This window comes from Mobula birostris, chromosome 10, assembly GCF_030028105.1.
Source record: "Mobula birostris isolate sMobBir1 chromosome 10, sMobBir1.hap1, whole genome shotgun sequence".
NCBI lineage: Eukaryota > Metazoa > Chordata > Chondrichthyes > Myliobatiformes > Myliobatidae > Mobula > Mobula birostris.
In genome coordinates, this window is record NC_092379.1 from 114855968 (window position 1) to 114879346 (window position 23379).

The 23379-nt window shown below is 39.9% G+C and overlaps 1 protein-coding gene across 5 annotated transcripts in view; it reads right to left on the reverse strand.

The window, feature by feature from the left end:
* stag2b (STAG2 cohesin complex component b) overlaps positions 1-23379 on the reverse strand; it is a 175923-nt gene that overhangs the window by 49148 nt on the left and 103396 nt on the right. For all 5 annotated transcript variants that reach the window (XM_072270837.1, XM_072270835.1, XM_072270833.1 and 2 more), the window contains 7 exons: positions 22758-22872; positions 19712-19829; positions 17011-17114; positions 13113-13205; positions 11759-11848; positions 9981-10184; positions 2015-2085 (listed from right to left, as the gene is read on the reverse strand). In XM_072270837.1, coding sequence (XP_072126938.1) covers positions 2015-2085; positions 9981-10184; positions 11759-11848; positions 13113-13205; positions 17011-17114; positions 19712-19829; positions 22758-22872 — 795 coding nt within the window. The remainder of the gene's footprint in view (positions 1-2014; positions 2086-9980; positions 10185-11758; positions 11849-13112; positions 13206-17010; positions 17115-19711; positions 19830-22757; positions 22873-23379) is intronic.

Below are 23379 nucleotides of genomic sequence, written 5' to 3' on the forward strand. Positions count from 1 at the left end.
GATCAATTCCAAGTTAACAGCTGCAACCAGTAGGATGTGACAGGGGATAATTCTGGGGAATTAGCTGTTTACATGTTGCATTTATATGAATGGATCCAATGTGCTGCAATCAAATTTGCTTACAATACACAAAGATGAGCTGTAGATGAGCAAAGTATCAGCAGATGAAGTAAAACTTATGGAAACATGAGATTGCTGTATACATGAGAATACACAGATTAAGTGGAAAGAAACTGCAAATTATACTGCCTCAAATATTGCATATTACTGAACTTTAAGATGCAGAAAGTAATTAGAAATGGGGGAAATGCTGGCCTTTATTGTAAGGTAGATGGAACAAAATAACATTGCTATATCTGCTCAGGAGCACAGAAATATTATAGCAGTGTGTACAGCTTTTTCAAAAGAACCTGTCCCTTGATTGCTACCCTGGGAACCCTTCTCAGAATTTTCTATTTACATTTAAAGGAAAAGCTATGAAAAAGCAATAAAATAACAGAAGGGTTAAGCTATTATATAGAAGTAGGGAACTAGGTCAACTCTTCCTAATTTATTTTGTGAAATAGGTTAATTATGTAATATTATGTAAAGAAATCCATTTAAAATCCAATCATTTTAACATTTACTATGCACCATCATCTAAGTAATACATTTGAAAGACCCAATTTAAAAAATAGGACCTTTCTACAAAAACCAAAATAAACAATTTTCATCTAGTACAAATATTACTTTACGTAATTCAATAACAAACGCAAGGAAATAAAACAATGCTATACTATAAGTTTGTGTCCCGTGTAAAATAAAATACATTATTCCAGCCTTCTTAGTACTTTCTCCATCATAAGAATGTCTTTCCATAGAAACATTCCCGGTTTTGTCCAAAGGTTGGATTAAGGCTTATACTCTTGTACCCAAATCTTCTTGCAGCGAAGACGAGCAATACTATTTACTTTTGAATTGCTTTTTCTCCCTGCATGTTAATTTTCTGTGATTTATGTGCAAAAACACCCTGGTCCATCTGAGCACAAACACCTTTGTCTCATAAATTAAAAAGTGCCTTGCCTTTCTATTTTTAATACCAAAGTGGACAGTCTCATAATTTCCCCATATTAATTTCCATTTGCCCTAACTTTGCACATTCACTAAGTCTGCCTATATTCTATGAAACTGTTTTGCACTCCAAATCCATATTGTAACCCAATTTATCACTGATACCAATTAGTGCATTTGAACCCCAGATAGATCAATGTAGCAGGTCATTTGAAACAGTCCCCTAATCCGGAAGCCCATTTATTCCTGTTTTCTGACCACTACCAATTCACAATCTATGCCAGTTCATTACCCTCAAACCATGTTCTCCAATTTTATTAATTAAACCTAATGCAGCATGATGAAAACCTTCCAAGAATCCAAGCACACATCATTTAATTTAATTATTCACTCCATCATCAATTTTGCTTTTCTCAATAATTCTAACAGATATCCTCAAATACAATTTCCCTTTCATAAAGTCATGTTCACCCCACCTGAACACATGATTATTTTCTGCCAGCTCTGGTGCCACTACCTTCATATCAGATTTTAAACTTTTCCCTATGACTAACGATAGGTGTGCTCGTTGAAAGCTCCATGTTCTCCTCTTCCTCCTTATATTTGTAACATCCCAACCTATGGGAATTGTTCTATATTCTAGGGAGTTTTCTATTAAAAGATACTAACATATTAACTCAGAAAAACGGGATAAGCTCAACATGTGCAGTCTTTAAGTTCCATCTATGCAAAGCAATGCTTTCAATATCTGATGCCCTGCCAATCAAATGAAAGTAGTTTTTACATCACTAAACTATCAAAGTTAGATCATTCACTTCGTAAATGCAAGTTGATTCAATCCTTAATAGAAATTTTCCCATGTTAAGATTCTTAATTGCTCAACAATTTGCACTCATTTTTCAAAAAAACAGCATGTTTGTACATTAAGCAGCATGTGCAACAACATACAGAAAACAGTTCTTACTTGTGAAATGCAGTGATCCTTTTCAATGTAGACAAGACCTGGTAAGCATCATCCTCATCAAGTTCTTCATCCTGTTCCAGTATCAACATTTAGTAAACACATATTAAAATTATTACTCTTCATACTCATAATAGCATATGTAGTCACCTAATGATACTGCATTTGTTCAGTTCATGCCACTGCTGTGTTCTAATTAAGAAATAGGAGCCTACACTGCTGAATAACGCTCCTATATATAAAGTCTTCTTTGTTATCACTTCCCTCAATCCAAACCTTCTACTGTCCTGAAGCAGTCTTGACCCATAATGTCCACTATCTCTTTACCTCCAGCAGTTTGTTTCGGTTCCAGACTCCAGCAGCTGCAGCCTCTTGCTTCTCTAATTTTTCTATCCTTTTGTTCCAGCTTTGAATCTGATTTCACTCTATTTGCCTTCTTGTGATATCACAGTGAATTATAAGTAGATTCATGCTGACCTAATACTTAAAAGGTTTAAAGTATTGTTCCTGGCCCCAAAAAGTGGACAGGCATATAAATGGGTACGTATATTAACAGCCATCTTAAATTTCTGTGAGAGAAAATGAAAATAAAAATGCAATTCCAGCAAGATCTTAAAATACAGTTTAGATCAGGACTGTTATTTATATGGGATAAAGGCAATGAATATATTTGACCAACTCCCATGATTCACAATCTCATAATTCGTCACATCTTTGCTTGAAACTGCTGCTAACTTATGTATAAGGCCATAAGATATAGGAGCAGAGCTAGGCCATTGGGCCCATTGAGTCTGTTCCACCACCTCATCATGGCTGATCTACTCTCAACCTCAATCTCCTGCCTTCTCCCTGTATCCCCTCATGCCCTGACCAGTCATGAATCTATCCATTTTGCCTTAAATATACACAAAAACTTGGCCTCCACGGCTGCCTGTGGCAAAGAATTCCACAAATTCACCACCCTCTGACTAAAGAAATTCCTCATCCCTATTCTAAAAGGACATCCCTCTATTCTGAGGCTGTGTCCTCTGGTCTTAAGACTCTCCCACCAGAGGAAACATTCTCTCCACACCCACTCTATCAAGGCCTTTCACCATTCAATAGGTTTCAATTAGGTTGCCCCTCATTCTATGTATCTGAGGAAACTTTTAGTATCCTCTTTAATATTATTGGTTAGCTTACTTTCGTATTCCACCTTTATCTTCTTAGTGACTTTTCTTAGTTGTCTTCTGTTGGTTTTCAAAAAGCTTCCAAATCCTCTAACTTCTATTAATCTTTGCTCTGTTGTATGCCCTTATAGTGTTCTCGTGCAGTGTGTTGAAACTCTGACTAAACACCAAGTTAAACCGGAGCCAATGAAGACAGATGTAGTAAAGTTAACCATTTGCTGTGCACTCTTCCACATTAACATCGCACTGTGAAAAGGTGTTGCTTCTATAATGTTTCTTTGTGGGTAGAAACAGAGCTCTTCACGATCATGCTGCACGCATGGCACCCACCTTTACACCTTCTCCGAACCGGAAGTTACACACAAGACGCAGCGAAACCGGAGGTGACGTCATCGCATGCCACGATATACCGTAGACAATGAATTTACCTTTGTTATACTGTAATTTAATTACCAACCTTTAACTTTAACTAGAAAATAGTTACAAACAAATCATTTAAAACGTAGACCCAACAAAGACAAATAAATGCCTGAAGGGCAACACACTCCCTGCCTGACCTTTGTAAGGTCACTATAAACATGGTATAGAACTTTAGTCTCTAAATCAGTTTTCAGGTAGAAGTAAAACGACCTCTGTAACTGTTCTCAGGTTTCCTTTTCAGGGTTTGTTGTAAAGATGTGAACCAGACGACTGCCTGCTCTTTGTTGTTTGGCAAGCCCTAGCATGGTTCTCTGAACAGTAGTGGAGCAACCCAGTTGTTTGCTTCATCTCTAAAGACCTTTGTCTCCAGTATTTTTAAGAAGATGGCGTCTTCCACCGATGAGCAAGTTTATTATCGTGCTTAGTTTGAGCGAAGACTGACCGTCCCAGTGTCGTCTTAGTTTCTTTACTATGCTCCTGCCTTTGTTGTATTTCTTTGATACACGTAATACTTGTGGAAGGCTGAGAAATTGAATGGAAGCCTCTTTCTGGCACGTTAGTCTTGAATGTGTTAACTGTCGGTTTGTGCACTTTGCCAGGGCACACCTCTCCTATCACAACCCAGCCCAGATCCCGACATTGGGCGAAGGCAGCGTTGTGTGGTCCATTGACCTGCTGCCTGACTTTGTGCACCCTAAGAACATCTCCTCCGAGTAGCAGGAGTATTTCTGCTTCTGGATTCAGTTCTGGGATATGCTTAGCAATGTGGTGGAGATGGGGCTGTGTAGCACTGCGCTTGGTGTCGGAACCTCGGATCAGTTATTTAAGATCTCATTGCACTCTCAAGAGTGGAGGGAGACCGATGATGACTTTGCCATCCAGCGACTCAATCTGGAAGCCTTCTGCCTTCCTGCCATATGTTTCTGCGATGCCAGACCAAGTTCTGAGGTAGTATGGGCTGGATTACCCTTTACGCTGAACAACTCGAAGAACTCTGGTCTCACTAGTGAGCGGTTGCTCTGGTTGTCCAGAATTACATAGGCTTTGATGGCCTTGTCTTTGGCTCCCTTAGGGTATACCTTAGTGAGGCAGATCTTTGAGTACGAATGGCTCCACTGACCTGGACTGCAAATTTCTGCGCAGTTCGAGCTGACAATACTTGTATCAAAGTGATGCTCCCCCTCCCCGCCATCCTCTTGTGGGAGTGGAGGAGCCTTGGCTATTTGCGGTGATGGGCCGGGATGCATGGCCCCATCGTGATTAGTGCTGTTACATTCCAAGCACTTTACGGGGAACGTACACTCTTTAGCAAGGTGGAAGGTAGAAGAACAGCACTTAAAATATATTCTTTTTGTCTCGAGAAGGTCCTTTCTTTCACCAAAGGGTTTGTTTTGAAACATTCTGCATTTTTTGAGGGGATGGGGTTTGTTGTGCAATGGACAATTCTTGCTAGGGTCATTGTTGATTGCAGAGACTTCGGTTTTATGCACTAAGATGGGTTTATTGATGACAAAATTGTTATAAATGGGTGTGACTGGGTTGGTGTGAGTTGTGGCGCTGCCTTGATTCATGAAGCTAGGGTCCTTTTGCCTCTTTGCCTCCTTGCACACAAACCTACTAAAATACTCAAAGGGAGGGAATCGACCACAGTTCTCTTCCTTGTACTCTGAGCCAATAGACACCCATTTTTCCTGCAGCCCAAATGGAAGCTTGTCCACAATTGGTCCAACTCCGCGTGAGGTATCCAGATACGACAGGCCAGTTAAATCGCCGTCTTCTTTAGCACCTTGAATCTCCATGAGTAAACGTCCGAGTTCTTGTAATTCAGTGTGGTCCCTGGATGACACCCTAGGAAGATTGTCCAGCCGTTGAAATAGTGCCCTCTCAATACTTTCAGGGGCTGCATAGCAGTCCCGAAGTTTCTTGCATGCTTTGTGTAAGGCTAGCTTGGGGTTGTTGATGTACACTGAGCATATGCCTTTCACCTGTTCACTTGATTCCTTTCCCAGCCATTTAGTCATAAGGTCCAACTCTCGCGTTGCTGAGAGCTGGACTCTGCCATTGGCACTGGTGAATGAGGAGTACCGTGCATGGTAATTTTCAGGCTTATCGTCAAACTGGTACAGTACTGAATTGACGAGGTCTCATCGCGCTAAATACTGTGCCAAGGGTTCTGGTGCAGGTGGCGTGCTAGCTGGGGGAATATGTTGGGGAACATATGACTGAGCATGTATGCTCATGATGGGATTTGATGTTCTGAGTTCGGCCTTTGTCTCTGATCTCGCCGGACCCGGTAAGTTTGTTGTCAAGAAGCATTCGTGGTCAGCCCTTTCATACTTGAGTTTGTGGCAAAGTCACAATTGTGGACGCGATGCAACGAAGCTTCCCTGTGATTTCACATGAGATGGGATACCAACAGGCAAGTATGGAGAGGGAGAATGAATCTGCATATCAATTTGAGATTGGACATATTCGCTGGTGCGTTCCAATCTGGCCCTTTCTGACATAGATTTTCCTGCTTCGTCTAGAACGTGCATTTTTCAGCATTTTCCAACACTTGTGCTTCCACTGCGGCCTCATCAGCTTCTCACTGTAGCATCAGCACTTCTAACTCTGTTTCTATCCTTGCCTTTTCCAACTGGTTTTCCACTTCTCCGGCAGCCTTTTCCATTTTCAGTTTTGCTTCTTGGTTAGCGTATGATGCTCGCACCTTGGCGGCTTCTGCTTTAGCTCTTGCGAGGGCAGCCACACTTGTCGATATCCTACTGCTCTTGGCGCTGAGTCTAAGCGACTTGGTGCTTGATCGCAAAGCCATCGTACCACTTGTCAAACGTCTAATGATTACGCCTTTTCACTGCAGTGTTCTTGTGCAGTGTGTTGAAACTCTGACTAAACACCAAGTTAAACCAAAGCCAATGAAGACAGAGTCATAGTAAGGTTAACCATTTACTGTGCACTCTTCCACATTAACATCGCATGGCGAAAAGGCATTGCTTCTATGTTTCTTTGTGGGTAGAAACTGAACTCTTCACGATCATGCTGCACGCATGGCACCCACCTTTACACCTTCTCCGAACCGGAAGTTACACACAAGACGCGGTGAAACCGGAGGAGACGTCATCGCATGCCACGATATACCATAGACAATGAATTTACCTTTGTTATACTGTAACTTAATTACCAACCTTTAACTTTAACTAGAAAATAGTTACAAACAAATCATTTAAAACGTAGACCCAACAAAGTCAAATAAACGCCTGAAGGGGAACACACCCCTCTTTGGCTTGTACGTTGGCACTGACTTCTCTTCTCAGTTGTGTCATCTTTCCTCTAGAATACATCATCCTCTTTGGGATGTATGTATCTCGTGCCTTCCGAATTGCTTCCAGAAATTCCAGCCATTGCTGCTCTGTTGCCTTCCCCTTCCTGTCATCCAGCACCAACCTTATTTTCCCAATCTACCTGCATATTGAAGTCCCCCATGACTATTGTAACATTGCCCTTTTGTGGCTTGTAGGCTTACTAGTTTTTGGGGGGTCTGTATACAACTCCCATCAGGTTCCTTCTACCCTTGTAGTTCCTTTGCTCTATCTACAATGATTCAATAGTTTCCGACCCTATGCCATTTCTAATAATTTTATTTCATTCCTTTACAACAGAGCAACACTACCCCCTCTGCATTCCTGCCTAACATTTCAATATGTGTATCCTTGGACATTAAGCTCCCAGACGTAATCTTCCAGCCATAATTCCGTGATGCATACAACCCCATACCTGTCAATCTGCAACTGTGCTGCACGCTCATCTACTTTACTCTGTATACTGCATGTATTTAGATACAGCACCCTCAATCCCGTATTCACCCTTTTCGATTTTGTTGCACCATGCTCAACCTTTTGATTCCTAACTTGTCTGAAGTCTTACCAACATCTGCCTCCACAACCTCTCCACTAACTACTTTGGCACTCTGGTTCCCATTCTCCTGCACTACCGTGCAGCACCAATAGTGACACTACATGCTTTTGTTCTTACAACAAGATTTGGGCCACTCATTTCTCAAAGTCTGAGTGGATTTTTTTTTGTGTGCCATACTCTGCCAGAGACTCGGAGACCATTATTTTTTTCAAGTGATTGTCTTGGAGGAAAGATTCTGTGAGTGGTCCCCCACGTCCTTCTCACAGTGCAGTTTTTCTTTCTACAAGATTGAGTTGTGAGTTCGACACTCAACCGGGCACAGATGGAAAGCGTGCCTGGGAGCGGCCCAACTGGATTCGAACTCAGAAACCTTCACTCTGGAGTCTGGCACTGACGTCACTGCACCATCAGCCGGCCACGAAGTGTATATTTAAGTATTTTTAAAAATTACTAATATTGTAACTATTCAGTTCAGTCACAATTCAGACATTTCATTTGAAACTGGAAAAATAGTTAATTGGTCCAACATAATCAGGACAGTGTTTCTTTGGGACAACTCTTGAGGAACAAAAACTAATTGAGAAAATAGTCAGGATTCTCTTTGTTTATCTGGAACACTATGCCACTTCATTGCAAAAGGAGAATATTGTCAGTTTCAAACTAGCGTCAGTTGCATGAACTTGTGTGGCCACTAGATACTACATCTTGTTTGGAGTCAATAGTGTTTAAATAGCATTAGTTGAGTGAGTTTATGTTCAAAAAGCAGTGACACTTATCACTGACGGTGGCAAAAAATAAGCAGTAAGACAATTTTGAATTGTTTTGCTCACAGCAGTTTCAAGCATACAGGCTTAAGAGATAACAGAAATGGCCAGGATTGAATATGAAATGATTTCACTACTTCAAGTTAGGAACTGCAAAGAATTTGAAGCTATTGACAATTAACTTGAATGTTACAATGAAAATGAAGATTTGGAGAATACATTCACTAAAAGCATTGTGTTAAGGCAGTCCATTATCTGCAAAAGTGCGCTAATTTTGTTCATTTACAGTCAATCAAAAGAACATGGCAGTGTGTTGATTATCCGTTGTATCCGATGAAGACAGTGAAACTTGTGCAGGGAGTTTTTAAAGTAGAAAAGCCATTGCACTGGGATAGTTCTACTTCCTCAACCTCAGAAGTCTGGATTCAGTGATACCAGTAGTCATCACAAGTTGGGGTCTTTCTTAGGTACAGTGGATAACCTTGACTTCTGTGCTTAATCATGCCTTTGCTCTACTCGAAGCATTGCAGAACCAACTCTTTGGTTGTTGGATCTCACTGTTGATCTCATCTGCCCAGTCTGCCAGTGTTGACTTCAAATGCTAGGACAGGCATGTCCCTATTTCAGCAGGGTATAAGGCCCACCAGCTATACCCTCAACTGGTTTAGTACTGGGCTGCGACTGCAGCCACATACAAACAGCTGCTTGGAGTCACAGGTAAGAACTGAGTGCCCGGTGGGGACTAAAAATGAGTGAGGTGCCCACAACGGTTATGACAAGCCTCTTCACCAGAGACGCTACCTCTTCCTGGATGTGCGATAAACAGCAGCGTATATCAGAAGAATTCCTCTGTGTTAACTATTAGTTTTATATTACTGTAGCAGCATGGGTAGTGCTCCAATTCATTCTGTATTTCATTTAAATACACAATTTGTTACTCAGTTAAATACTAGTGTGTGTTTAAACATTAGTAGCTACTTCCATGAAACCAGCTAATTCGGGCAGCCACTTAATTAGGCCAAAGTATTCTGGTCTTGATGTGTCCCAATCAGATGTAGATGAGGGGCAAGTGTTAAATCTGTGATTTTCCCATCTGGAAAGCTGGAATGACTACTATCCACTTTCTCTCACCTCCAGCAGAAACATGTGAACTTAACAGCAAAATTATTTTTAAAAAAGTAAGTTTAACATCAAATGATTTTTGTTCTTACATTCTGAACTTAAATAGCTGTTTACAAAATTGTCTCATCTAAAGAAATAAATTTAGTTTCAATTGCACAAGTTTTATACATTTATTACTTCAAACGTACATAAAGCTTGAAGAGTATTCAAAGCAAGCTTGTATTGAGTTTACTCCTAATTTTCCTATTGTCATTCTTAAATGCTTTGCAAGATGCCAAAAGAATAGCCAATATCCTCAATTAGATGTTAAGTGTTCTGATATACTCTACTTCCAAAATTTAGCTCCATTCATGTTTGAGAGAACACATGTTCAAATTTTTCCATATCTTAAAAAGGAAGCACGTTATTACCGCATGCTTTTAATGACTTGCTTATTCTTTCAAGATTGAGAACATTAGTACATAATTCAAATTTCTGAAGACCACACAACCAAAGTTATCTGAAAAATGTTTACATGCAGATAACTGTTAAAAGTAATATGGAATAAAATGTCTTGTACACGATTTTTCTGATACAAACCTCTTGCAAGAAATCTTCAAGCATGCGAGTGAACTTGTCAACCAATTCATCAATTAGCTGGCTCCTCGATATGTCCACTCTGTTGAATATTGTGTACTCATCATTGCAGAGGGCATGGTATGTTTTAGAACAAGCTTCTAAGACTTCAGTGTCCACATGCTTTTCAACAATATCTTTTAGTTGCTTCAGCAGAGAGTCCAAATGCTTTCATATGTAAAAGAGTAAAATATTTGGATTAACATTGATATTAAATGCAGTAAGAATTTTTCATATAAAGTCAATTTGACTTTATAGCAACTGCCTATGAATTACAAGTTAACAATAACCAATCTCCTTTGCACTTAGTCATGAGTATTTTCAAAATTTAAATCAGAGCTATTAGGACAAGAGTGCCTGTGTCATCAGAGGGAGGGCAATTTGGTGCAACAGAATTAGTTTTTGATTTTTAAAAGCAAGAATGAAAAGGTGGTTGTGCTTTAACATCCAATCTAATGTAACACGCTGTAAGGTTTCACTGCTAAGGCTAGCGTAATGGCTTCTATGTAATGTTCCACTGTTAAGCTAATGGTTTCTCGGTGGCAGCAATGCTTGGGTTATGACTAAAGATAACAGGATTTTAGAATTCAGTGGCTGTCCAATGGGAGAAATGTTCTTCTTTCTTGTGTGTCTGGGAGCCGGGTTTTTCACGGTCTTTGGTCGAGGAGAGAAGAAGAGGGAGGATGCGTGTGGAGAGAGCTGGTAGATTACCGGAGTGGACTGGGATCTGAGGGGCCGAAGGTCCGCAACGTTCGGAGATCAACGGTGGAAGAATGACTACTGAGTGAGCTCCAACGGGGTCTTTTGATTTTGACTTGGGTTCTTTTTTTCTTGTTTTATTTTCATTACTAACCCTATATTCAGATTAAGATCCATAAAGCCTATCATTTAATTGCATATGGTGCACTGTCTGAAATTTTACATTGTGGGTTTGTAACTGGGGGTACATTACACAACATCCTCACAAACGTGATTATCCAGTTTGGCGGGGCCGAAAGCTGATTCCCCTAGACGAACGCAAGCTGGCCGAGCCTGAGGGTTACATTAGTAATACCTAAATAACAAAAATACTGGAAATACACAAACTATCTCCACCTAATAACAGAAAGCATAAATTGTATTCTGGGTCTGCATAAATGAAGAATTCCAAGAATGTGTCAAAATACTTCCCATCTCCTTGCCCTATAAATGCAGTTGGATTGGGTGACATGGTAACACAGTAGTTAGTGTAACACTATAACAGCATCTGTGATCAATAATGTGTTTGTTTCCCATCACTGTTTGTAAGGTGTTTGTAATTTCTCCGCATGACCACCTGCATTTCTTCCAGACACTCAGGTTTTCTCCTACACTCTTACAATGTATGGTTAGGTTAGTGAGTATGGGCATGCTATTTTGACGTTGGAAGTGTGGCAAAATTTGTGGGCTACCCAGCACAATCCTTGTTGATTTGATTTGACGCAGAATGATGAATTTCACAGTATATTTGATATACATGTGACAAACAAGGCTAACCTTTTAAGTTCACATCCACTTCATTTTGTACTAGACCATCTTCTGTTATAATTTTCATTTGTTCTCTTTCCCAGTTACAGCACGATATGTACAGTAACTAATAAGCCCCTTAAACAGTGAAATTTCAAAATAAAAATAATCCAGTGTAATAAATATAGCTGTTACTTCTATGGGAAACAAAACAATTCAACACAAATATTAACATAAAAATAATGCCTTATTTTTACCTTTTCTAGTCGACCAGTTGTATAGATCTCCAAGTCAAAAAACAGTGGCAACTGTAAAAGGTTCGTCACTTTCTCTGCATCAATAGCGTACTGCTCAAAAGGAAGAGAAAATAAAAACTTCTATGCAAAGAAATTATTAATAGAACACCAATGGTACTGAAGTCAGACACTTAGTTTGTCATGTCTATGCCTGTCGAAATTAAACTATTACCAACTCCACTTACCAGCTCTGTAGGCAGGTTAGTGCTCATCCAGGCACTCTTAAATTTGTAATGAAAGATTATACAATCATAACCACATGAAGACTACAATAATAATAATACATTTATATATAGTAGCTTATTCTTCAATTCAAAATGTCAGCCTTGACTCAAGAAAAAACACTCTACCTGATAATCATGGATACAACCATAGGAAAAACTAACGAAATATTGAGAGTTCTTTATTGTTAAAGACATCCATTTACCCCAACCAGGTGGGGTAAAAAAAAATCCTAATTTGTTTTCTGTACTTTGTGTCTCATTTATCATTTAATCTCAAATAACAACAAAGGAAAGACGTTTCTGTGCAACCTTGTTTTCCAGATTACAAAAATCACAAGATTAATTGATTGGATTAAGATCAGGAACTCTTGTGTGAAAATCCTCCAAGTTGTTTACTTTACTAGGAGGCTAGAAATTAGAGTAATAGCCCTCCTGAGGCAAAAACTCAATTTTTAAATAATTTTCTTACTAGTTTACAATGACTTCTCTATAATTCTTGCAGCTCACTACAAGTAATTTTAATTTACATTCCTTTTCTTCCCCTAGATGATTTTAATATTCCCTCTAATACAGCTTTTTAATGACTTTAGAGTTGCCTTTTAAATTCAATTTTCACATTTTTATGTATCTGGACGTCCATTTGTCACCCACACATTTTTACAGTGTTTTGTTTATTGTATTTACGACTATTGGCTTCTGCCTAGATTACCGTGAATAAAATACACAAAGAACTTCCCCGTGGCCATGTGCTCTCTTTTACAGTGATGGGAAAAAAAAAACTGAGTATAATCTCACGTCTTAATATATTTCTCAGCATGATTGAGAGATCTCAATATTATTTGAAGGGACAGTCAGTCTCCTTCAGATTTTAAAAATACTGACAATGGTCAGCTATTATTTAGTACCTGATTGTGGGAAGACAGTCAGCAAAACAAACTGAATATGTTGAAGTTTTCACATTTTATTCATTCATCTGTTATTAAACAGTTGAATCTTAACTCTATATTTCTAAATCCCATGTGGATCCAAGAGTTTTTTTTCAAATTCCTAAAATATTCTAATAGCAATGAAAACTACTCAAATTATTTTACCTTGGCCAAGAGCTGTGGAAGGACCGCTGAAAACTGCTCTGTAAATCTCGTGCGGTCATCCAATTGAGCTTTTTTCTCTTTTGCAGTTAATACCTAATAATTACATAGTGAAAATACACAGTTAAAACATCCTCATTACTGATTTCATACAAGGTGCAAATATATCTTGAAATTCTTTACATACTCTCTCACCACTTTAAAAAACTATTTTGAAAAACACACTCAAGTTTAAAAAAACACATTCAGAAAAAAGAAAAATAGTTAATACTGGAAATTCTCAGCAAGTAAGGCTACATCGGTGAGAAGAGAAACAGAGTTAAAATTTCAGGTTGAAGCCCTTTTATGTGAAACATTAACTGTTATTTTACCACAGGTGCAGCCTGACTTGTGAAGTATTTTCAGCATTTCAAATTTTTATTTAACACAATTTGAATTCAACAACGATTATAGCAGGAATGCAGGAATGTGCTATTTTACTTCCATCTGATAGTGGAAGACTCTCCATGGGTTTTGAATGCTTGTTCTACATAGTAGCGGGAAAGCAAATTTTCAAACACAGATCTGGATAGAGAGTACAAGGAGGTGAAAAGGAGGATGATGATCCTCCAAAGGGGCAAGGAGAACCTCCAGCTGCATAATCAAGTCATAATTGGAGGACTGAATCAACCTAATCAACAAAATCGAAAAATATGAATGAGGTCTTGAAAAAAAAGTAAAGACTTCAAAAGATTACACATCCACCAATTGTGCATTGCACTCAGACCTCTTTCACTTGTCTAACAACACTCAATTTCAGATAAAGGAGCAGCGTATTATCTTCTGTCTCTGCATGCTACAGAACCTAGGACTTTTCAAATCCAATTACAGGTGTCCCCCGCTTTTCGAAAGTTGGCTTTACGAAACCACACTGTTACGAAAGACCTACATTAGTACCCTGTTTTCGCTAACAGAAGGTGTTTTCACTGTTATGAAAAAAGCAGCGCGCGATAAAAGGCAGCGCACGCCCTGAGCGGTCGCTCTCCCCCGGATTCGAAACGGCATTCTAGCCAGCATTGCTTAAACCCGTGCCTGTGAGCAGCCGTTTGCAAGATGAGTTCTACGGTATCGGAAAAGCCTGAAAGAGCTCACAAGGGTGTTACACTTAGTGTAAAATTAGACATAATTAAGCATTTTGATCGTGGTGAATGAAGCAAGGACTAAGTAAGTTTGGCTTGTGGAAGCTGATGAAGATGATGTTGAAGAGGTTTTGGCATCCCATGACCAAGAACTGATAGATGAAGAGCTGATGCAATTGCAAGAGGAAAGGATAACAATCAAAACCGAATGAGTAATGATAAAGTACGACTTTAATTTTGAAAGGGTACGTCGGTTTAGGCGATATTTGCAGGATGGTTTGAGTGCTTACAAAGAACTGTATGATCTAAAAATGCGTGAGGCTCAGCGATCAAGCAAGCCTTCCACATCAGCCACAGCAGACGACGAACCTCGACCTTCAACATCGAGGCAGGCAGTCATAGGAGAAGATGAGCTGCCTGCTCGAATGGAAACAGATGATGACATGATACCCCAGTGTCCCACCACTCCAACCGCGGACAGATACCGATTCGCGGAGAATGCAGCAGTAGCCGGGAGACCCACAGCACATCTTTAAGAAAAAAGCCAAAGTAAACATGCTAATTAATTAGGTGCCGCCCGATACGTAATTGTCGGCCCAGATCAGAGGCGATGCAATCAGCACTGATCTGGGCTGAAAATTGCGTGCCGGGTGGCACCTAATTAATTAGCATGTTTATTTCGGCTTTTTTCTTAAAGATGTGCTGTGTGCCTCCCGGCTACCGCTGTATGCTTCATGGATCGGTATCGGTTCGCTGCCCGGAGGGTGGGGACCACTGCACCACCCAAACTCCGACGACTCAGTCTAACACACCACTATCAGTGTGCTCCGTGCTTTCCCAATTCCGGTAAGTGATACTACGCTCTACATACATGATTTCTACTTTACATAGGCTGTGTACTTTTACGTGTTATGATTTGGCAGCTTCATAGCTTAAATGTTACTGGAGAGTGCTTGCGCCATGTTTTTGCCGATGGCACTTGCGAAAGGTTTTCGCTATGGAGAACAGTTCAGGCAATGATTGTGGAAAAATATTTCTACTTTATTTAGGCTGTGTATTTATTATATCATTCCTGCTTTTACTATATGTTACTGTTATTTCAGGTTTTATGTGTTATTTGGCATGATTTGGTAGGTTATTTTTGGGTCTGCGAATGCTTACAAAATTTTCCCATATAAATAAATGGTAATTGCTTCTTCGCTTTACGACATTCCGGCTTACGAACTGTTTCATAGAAACATTCTACCTTCGGATGGCGGGAGAAACCTGTACACAATAACCACAAGCCTCAGACTTTGTTCCATTTCTCCCCACATTGATGAAACAACCTGTGTCAACCAAGGCATCCATGTTACGCTTGACCGAGATAAAGTGATCAGCATTCACCAACAGAGCTATCATTTACGATGCAAAAAATTGACCATAAAAAGCAACTGTGAATGATCAAGGGGGAACTGTGGATCCAGTGACTCAGGAAGAAAATGCTGGCAATTACTGCAGTAGCCAAGATACAGCATAGCCAAAAACTATCCAATATGACTTATAACATTCCACTTCCTACTGTTCCAATCAACACACGCAAAATGCTGGAGGAACTCAGCAGGCCAGGCAGCATCTATGGAAAAGAGTAAACAGTCGATGTTTCTGGCTGAGACCCTTCAACAGGACTCAAGTTTTTTTTTGTATTTTACAAGCAGCAGTTGGTGCAAGCATTCAATCATTACTTGTCACGTTCCCACATTATGTTTATTTTACATGAGTCAAAAACAGTTGTCTGTCCGGACCGCTTGCACAAAAGATAATTAAGGAGGCACCATATTGATTGTGATGTACAGCTACAAAATAAGATGTTAGTAATTTGGAGGTAGAATCTCCATTTGAGTTACTCGGCATGAGTAGCTTTCAGGCTGACGAGAAGAAATTGCATCCTTGGTTGAACTTAAGTTCCAGTTCATAAGACTTATATGAAATATTCAAACAGCCAGCTGAGGTACGAAGTTTGAGAAGCATGTTCAGTGCCTTGCTGAAAATCATAGGTGAAAATGTCAAAAATATTGGTATCAAATTCTAAAATTGTTCTACATGAAAGTGATGGCTAGCTCCACTCCAGCACCTAGACCAAAATACCATCACTGAGAGCCAATGACTTCTTTCCACTGTAGCAAAAGCAAAAACCAAAGTCGCACTGATCAGATGGAAGCTCGCATGTTTTTGATGTTGACTCAAGCTGACAGGTTCGACTGCTTTATGGAGAATCAAGGCACTCCAATTAAATGTACTCCAAGGGAATCTTTGGATTGCTGAGGCACCACACAATGTAAATAGCAGCAAAACACATGTCAGTGACCTTATCCAGGATGACATAATCTATAACCCAACACTAACGTTATTGCAATGTCCTAGCCTTTGCCAGTCAGCCACACACTGTTCAAAGTGGTGTTCAAAGCTGGAGCATCAAGGTTAGGAACTTCTAGCGCTGTCCTTTATGACCATCTGCAAAGGAGCAGCATTCCACCAGCCATATTTGAACTACTACTCAGGAACACAGTATTTAAGGAGGGAAAAATATTACCCATCAGCTTCACAGTTATTATAATTTAAATATTTTCTCGTATATCTCATTCACTGCAATTTGTTCTAAAGCGATAAGGCCCCAAACAAACACCAAAGTTATGCAGCTTTAAAAAATACCAAATCAGAAAACTAATTATATAAGCCATATTTTTTTTAAAAAACACATGAAAAATTAATCACTACCTTAGATTTCAGTTATATATTCATACCTTTCTGCCAGAACCTCTACCAACTGGAGGATGACATTCCACAGTCTGCCGTATTGTGCACAACATTATTTCAACAAGTGCACTTTCCTGTCTGTCAGTCAAAACTAGGGAAAGGAACAATTACATTGAGAGTCACTTCTTGACAAAAGGATGTCAATACAGTTGTTGCCATAAACTATTTTGAAGTACACTCAACTTCAAAGGAATGAGGGCTTTGTAACATTTCACAAATTGGAACAAGAATGCAACATGTAGAACAGCTGCTATAGTCTCATGACTGTTCAAGTTTTGCACAAGATCCATTCCAAGCAATATATGAGAGAGAGAGTAATATAGATGGGAACAGGCCCTTTGGCCCAACTCATCCATGCTGACGCAGATGCACATTTAAACTGCAGCCACTTGCCTATATTTGACTCATATCCCTCTTAGGCCCAAAACCTTTCCTATCCATGTACCAATCTAAGTGTATTTTATGTTATATTACACCTGCTCCAACCATCTACTCTGACAGCTCATATGCCCACACTCTACATGAAGAAATTACTCCTCAGGTCCCTCTTAAAATTTTTCCCAGAGCTTTTTAAACCTATGCATTTTAGTTCTTAATTCTCTTTTGCTGGGAAAGAAAGTACACATTCACCTCCATGATTTTACTTACTTTTATAAAGTGACCCCTCAGCCCCCTACACTTCAATGAATAGTCTTAGCCCGTGTAACCTTCCCTTATAACTCGGAAAAGTCCCAGCAATATTTTTGTAAATCTGCTTTACACTTAATGGCATTTTTCCTAAACTGTACACTATACCCCAGGTATGACCAAACCAGACTTGTACAACTTGAACTCCTACACTTAGTTCCTGCACAGGGAATGGATTGTCACTAAGAGTCCAAAGAAATCAAAATGCTCAACTACTAGTGGGTTGAGTTGCATCATGCTTCCTGATATTCACAGTATCAAATCTGAACTGATCTGAATGAAATTTGAAGGATAGCATTCTTCAAGGCTTACTACAAATGAAAAATACAAATCTTTAAATAACTGACAAATTTTGGGTATCCTTACAAAGCAAATCTAATTAATCTTCATTAGTCCTCTTGTTGGTTTACAAGTTAAAAAAGAATGTTTTATCATACAACCACATGAAGGCTTTCTACAACTGAAGCATTACTTTTGGACTTCAATCAATTCCCAGATCATCTCACAGTTCATATTTTCTTGCCATTAAGATACAATGCTCCTTTTACTTAATATTTTCTGCCAAAATGAACTATTACACATTTCCCATGTAATACTCCATTTGCCAGATCTCTGCTATGTCTCTAATTTTATTCTCTTCATAATTTTCCTTCCAGTATAGCTTGTATTATCAGCAAATTTACCAACCATTCCTCAGTTATCCCTGATTAATGACAAATAATCAGTAAGAATGGTTGCTTAATACTTCTGGTAAAACATGAACTGCAATTGCAGAACATTTCTTCCAGAAGTATCAATTTTAGGAAACCAGCATCAACATCAAACACCTCTCTGGCACAGCTTCCTGTATCTCCCCACCTCCCCCCCACCCCAACCCCGATATGCCTTAAGCCTCAACTCAAAATTCCTGAATAATAAGCTTCTGCAGACTCTTCCCCCACTAAAACAACACTTGTTTTAACTGACATATCATCTGTATTTCTAAGTTCCAACATTTTGTGAAATCATACTTTGGAAACTAAAATTTGAGATTCCCAAATGGATTCAGAGCCCAAAAGTTAACCACTTTATTGTTGTTTTTTCTTAAAATAGCAAAATAGTAATGAAATCATCACCCTTTTTTTTTTAAACTCCAGACTCCACAAAAACCAATGGTATTGTGGCCCAGTCCAATGCATCACACTCTAGAACTCCAATGTTCATATCACAATGCATGCCAAGTCCCACTCACAGTCATCCCTTCCAGTTTACCCAGCACATGAATTTTTGTCTACAATGTCAAACATCTCTATCACTTTAATTTTCTCCAGGACAACACTCAAACCAATTAACACTCCCAAATTTCTTTTTGTAAAGTTCTAGTCTTCATATCTCCTCCTCCACTTAGTGGTTGAAAGACTGAGTATGGAAATTTGAAGTACATGACAGATTTGATAAAGGAAAACAAAACAAAAATCAAAATAAACTGTAGAAAAATGAAGATTTTAAAACACGAGGCCCTGCAAAACTGAAAGACAGAAAATTCTGGGAACACTTGAGTATGTTCGGAAGTATCTGTGCAAAGAGAAAGAGATTTCAGGGTCCAGACTCAGATACAAAGACACATCATCAACCTCTAACAGCCCTATTAATCCTTTTGACCAGGTATCACCCTGAAAAAGGTATTCACTCTTTTTCTATCTTCTCCACTGGAGTAAATTCCCTTCTTTTTACTAGTTCTCTTTACTAGTTCTACATTTTGAAATTCCATGAAACATCTTAATATGCAACATAACTGCTCCATAGGTTCAAAACAACTTTACATTGTGATGACATTTACATGAACACATTAATCCACACTGGGTCTATCTTTTGAGAATAGCACATCAGTTCAAAGAACTACTACAGCAATTAAATAGTGACGTTTTCAACATATTCCATTTAACAGTTAATCTTTACAGCTCAGCTTCATGATTTACAGTATATCCAGATTAAGAGAGGGGAAGTTAAAATAAAGTTCACCTTCTTCTCCATTGAGTGGTTCTTCTAAAAGCAGACTAGCCATGCATTCCCAATCTTTGAGTAGTTCTGGTGCACAATCCCACATGCTATCTACAAGGTAAGCAGCATGCTCGTGCAGCTGGCAATGGAAAATAAAGCAAAATTATTAAATCTAATCAAGGGATTCTGATGCAATGTAAATTAGGCAGAGGAAAATGCTTTATACAGCCATCTCCAATTCATATCTGAACTCTTAATTCTCCTTTCACTCATATCATTTAATTTTCAATGCAATTCTGGGTTTGCCCATTTCAGAACCAGATACCTTTTAAAGGATTTCAGCACAAAACCCAAGCCACTAGGCGGCACAGAAGTATTTATATCAGGAAAACTTTCAAAGTCTGTAGTTATAATTTCACTCTCTCCCAGCAACTCCCCCGCCACTACAACCTAACAGGTATGAATTCAAGCAACACACATCAAAGTTGCTGGTGAACGCAGCAGGCCAGGCAGCATCTCTAGAAAGAGGTACAGTCGACGTTTCAGGCCGAGACCCTTCGTCAGGACTAACTGAAGGAAGAGTGAGTAAGGAATTTGAAAGTTGGAGGGGGAGGGGGAGATCCAAAATGATAGGAGAAGACAGGAGGGGGAGGGATGGAGCCAAGAGCTGGACAGGTGATTGGCAAAAGGGGATACGAAAGGATCATGGGACAGGAGGTCCGGGAAGAAAGACAAGGGGGGGGGGGGACCCAGAGGATGGGCAAGAGGTATATTCAGAGGGACAGAGGGAGAAAAAGGAGAGTGAGAGAAAGAATGTGTGCATAAAAATAAGTAACAGATGGGGTACGAGGGGGAGGTGGGGCCTTAGCGGAAGTTAGAGAAGTCGATGTTCATGCCATCAGGTTGGAGGCTACCCAGACGGAATATAAGGTGTTGTTCCTCCAACCTGAGTGTGGCTTCATCTTTACAGTAGAGGAGGCCGTGGATAGACATGTCAGAATGGGAATGGGATGTGGAATTAAAATGTGTGGCCACTGGGAGATCCCGCTTTCTCTGGCGGACAGAGCGTAGATGTTCAGCAAAGCGATCTCCCAGTCTGCGTCGGGTCTCGCCAATATATAAAAGGCCACATCGGGAGCACCAGACGCAGTATATCACCCCAGTCGACTCACAGGTGAAGTGTTGCCTCACCTGGAAGGACTGTTTGGGGCACTGAATGGTGGTAAGGGAGGAAGTGTAAGGGCATGTGTAGCACTTGTTCTGCTTACATGGATAAGTGCCAGGAGGGAGATCAGTGGGGAGGGATGGGGGGGACGAATGGACAAGGGAGTTGTGTAGGGAGCGATCCCTGCGGAATGCAGGGGGGGGGAGGGAAAGATGTGCTTAGTGGTGGGATCCCGTTGGAGGTGGCGGAAGTTACGGAGAATAATATGTTGGACCCGAAGGCTGGTGGGGTGGTAGGTGAGGACCAGGGGAACCCTATTCCTAGTGGGGTGGCGGGAGGATGGAGTGAGAGCAGATGTACGTGAAATGGGGGAGATGCGTTTAAGAGCAGAGTTGATAGTGGAGGAAGGGAAGCCCCTTTCTTTAAAAAATGAAGACATCTCCCTCGTCCTAGAATGAAAAGCCTCATCCTGAGAGCAGATGCGGCGGAGATGGAGGAATTGTGAGAAGGGGATGGCATTTTTGCAAGAGACAGGGTGAGAAGAGGAATAGTCCAGATAGCTGTGACAGTCAGTAGGCTTATAGTAGACATCAGTGGATAAGCTGTCTCCAGAGACAGAGACAGAAAGATCTAGAAAGGGGAGGGAGGTGTTGGAAATGGACCAGGTAAACTTGAGGGCAGGGTGAAAGTTGGAGGCAAAGTTAATAAAGTCAACGAGTTCTGCATGCGTGCAGGAAGCAGCGCCAATGCAGTCGTCAATGTAGCGAAGGAAAAGTGGGGGACAGATACCAGAATAGGCATGGAACATAGATTGTTCCACAAACCCAACAAAAAGGCAGGCATAGCTAGGACCCATACGGGTGCCCATAGCTACACCTTTAGTTTGGAGGAAGTGGGAGGAGCCAAAGGAGAAATTATTAAGAGTAAGGACTAATTCCGCTAGACGGAGCAGAGTGGTGGTAGAGGGGAACTGATTAGGTATGAATTCAGTTTACTTTTTTCATATGCAGCTGAAAGCAAATTTTGTACTGTCCATTCAATTGGAAATATATTGCTGTACAGAAATGGCATAATTCTTAACACTGAATATGTGTTTATTGCTTTGCTGCAGTACGTTTGCAAACATTAGGATTTTGCTGGTCTGGAATGCTAGAATTGAGATGACACAAGAATAATTTTGTAATCACAAATTTGAAGGAAAAGAACTGACAAGTGTACTGAGTGCAAGCTAGCATCATAAATTACAAAAAGATTAGCTTCACTTGTCACTTGTAGGTCAAAACATACAGTGAAATGCATCATTTGTGATGTACGAAAGGCAAATGCAAGTGTTGCTTTGCGTCCGGAACCAACATCGTAACATGCCCCACAACTTATTAACCCTGACCATCATGTCTTTTTGGAATGTGGGAGGAAACTGGAGCACCCAGAGGAAATCCACACTTCCACAGGGAGAATGAACAAACTCTTTACAGACAGCAACGGGAATTGAACCCTGATCTTCCGAATGCCGGTGCTCTGAAGTATCACACTAAACACTATGCTACCGTGCTAGCCCCCCAGCAGGCAGTTACAGGGAAAAAAAAATCAGAGGAAATAATTTGGGCTCCTGCTGACCTATGTGAAGCAGCAACTACAAAGAACTACTTTTATTCCTCTGCTGACAATTTGAATGACTGGTCAGCAAAGAAGTGGACTGGGAAATTCTATCCTCACCCCCACCCCCCAAAAACCCAAACTGAATTATCACAGAAGATGTCGTAACTAATTAGTACTTCAAAAAAATTTGGATCTAGAGATCATAAACTGCATTAAATTATAATTTAAATCTTTATTCTAATTAGCAAGCCACATACACAATGAAGGTATGCCATAATTTCTGAATTATAATTGAGAACTTACCTCACTCTCTAAAAAGAAAAATACCAGTGTCTTGATAAGCTTTGCATTTGGGCTTTGTCTTCCTTTTCTTTTTACTGCTACTTCATCAGAATCAGATTCTTGATGACTGAAAAGTCTTAAAAACAATAATAAAATACTAATAAAAATAATAAAAACTGTAATAGAACAAAAAAAATCATATTTTTAAAATATTTAGATTCATTGAGTACTACAGCATAGAAACAGGTCCTTTGGTGCATCTAGTCCATACTCACCCAATCTACTGGTTGGTTCCATCCACCAGCACCTGGACAATATGCCTGCAAACCCTTTTTAACCATGTATTGATCCAAACTTCTCTGAAACGTTCAGCTGAACCCGTTTCTACCATTCCCACCTATTTCACAACTTTAAATTATTTTCCATTATTCCCTATTTCCTCTTGTCAGTATGTAATGCCATCAAAAATCCCTATGCACCAAATGCACAGCCAGATTCTAATGCTCACTGATAGAACTTCTTTGAAATTCTTCACACAGAGAGTGGTGAATCTGGGGAATTCTCTGCCACAGGAAACAGTTGAGGCCAGTTCATTGGCTATATTTAAGAGGGAGTTAGATATGGCCCTTGTGGCTAAAGGGAT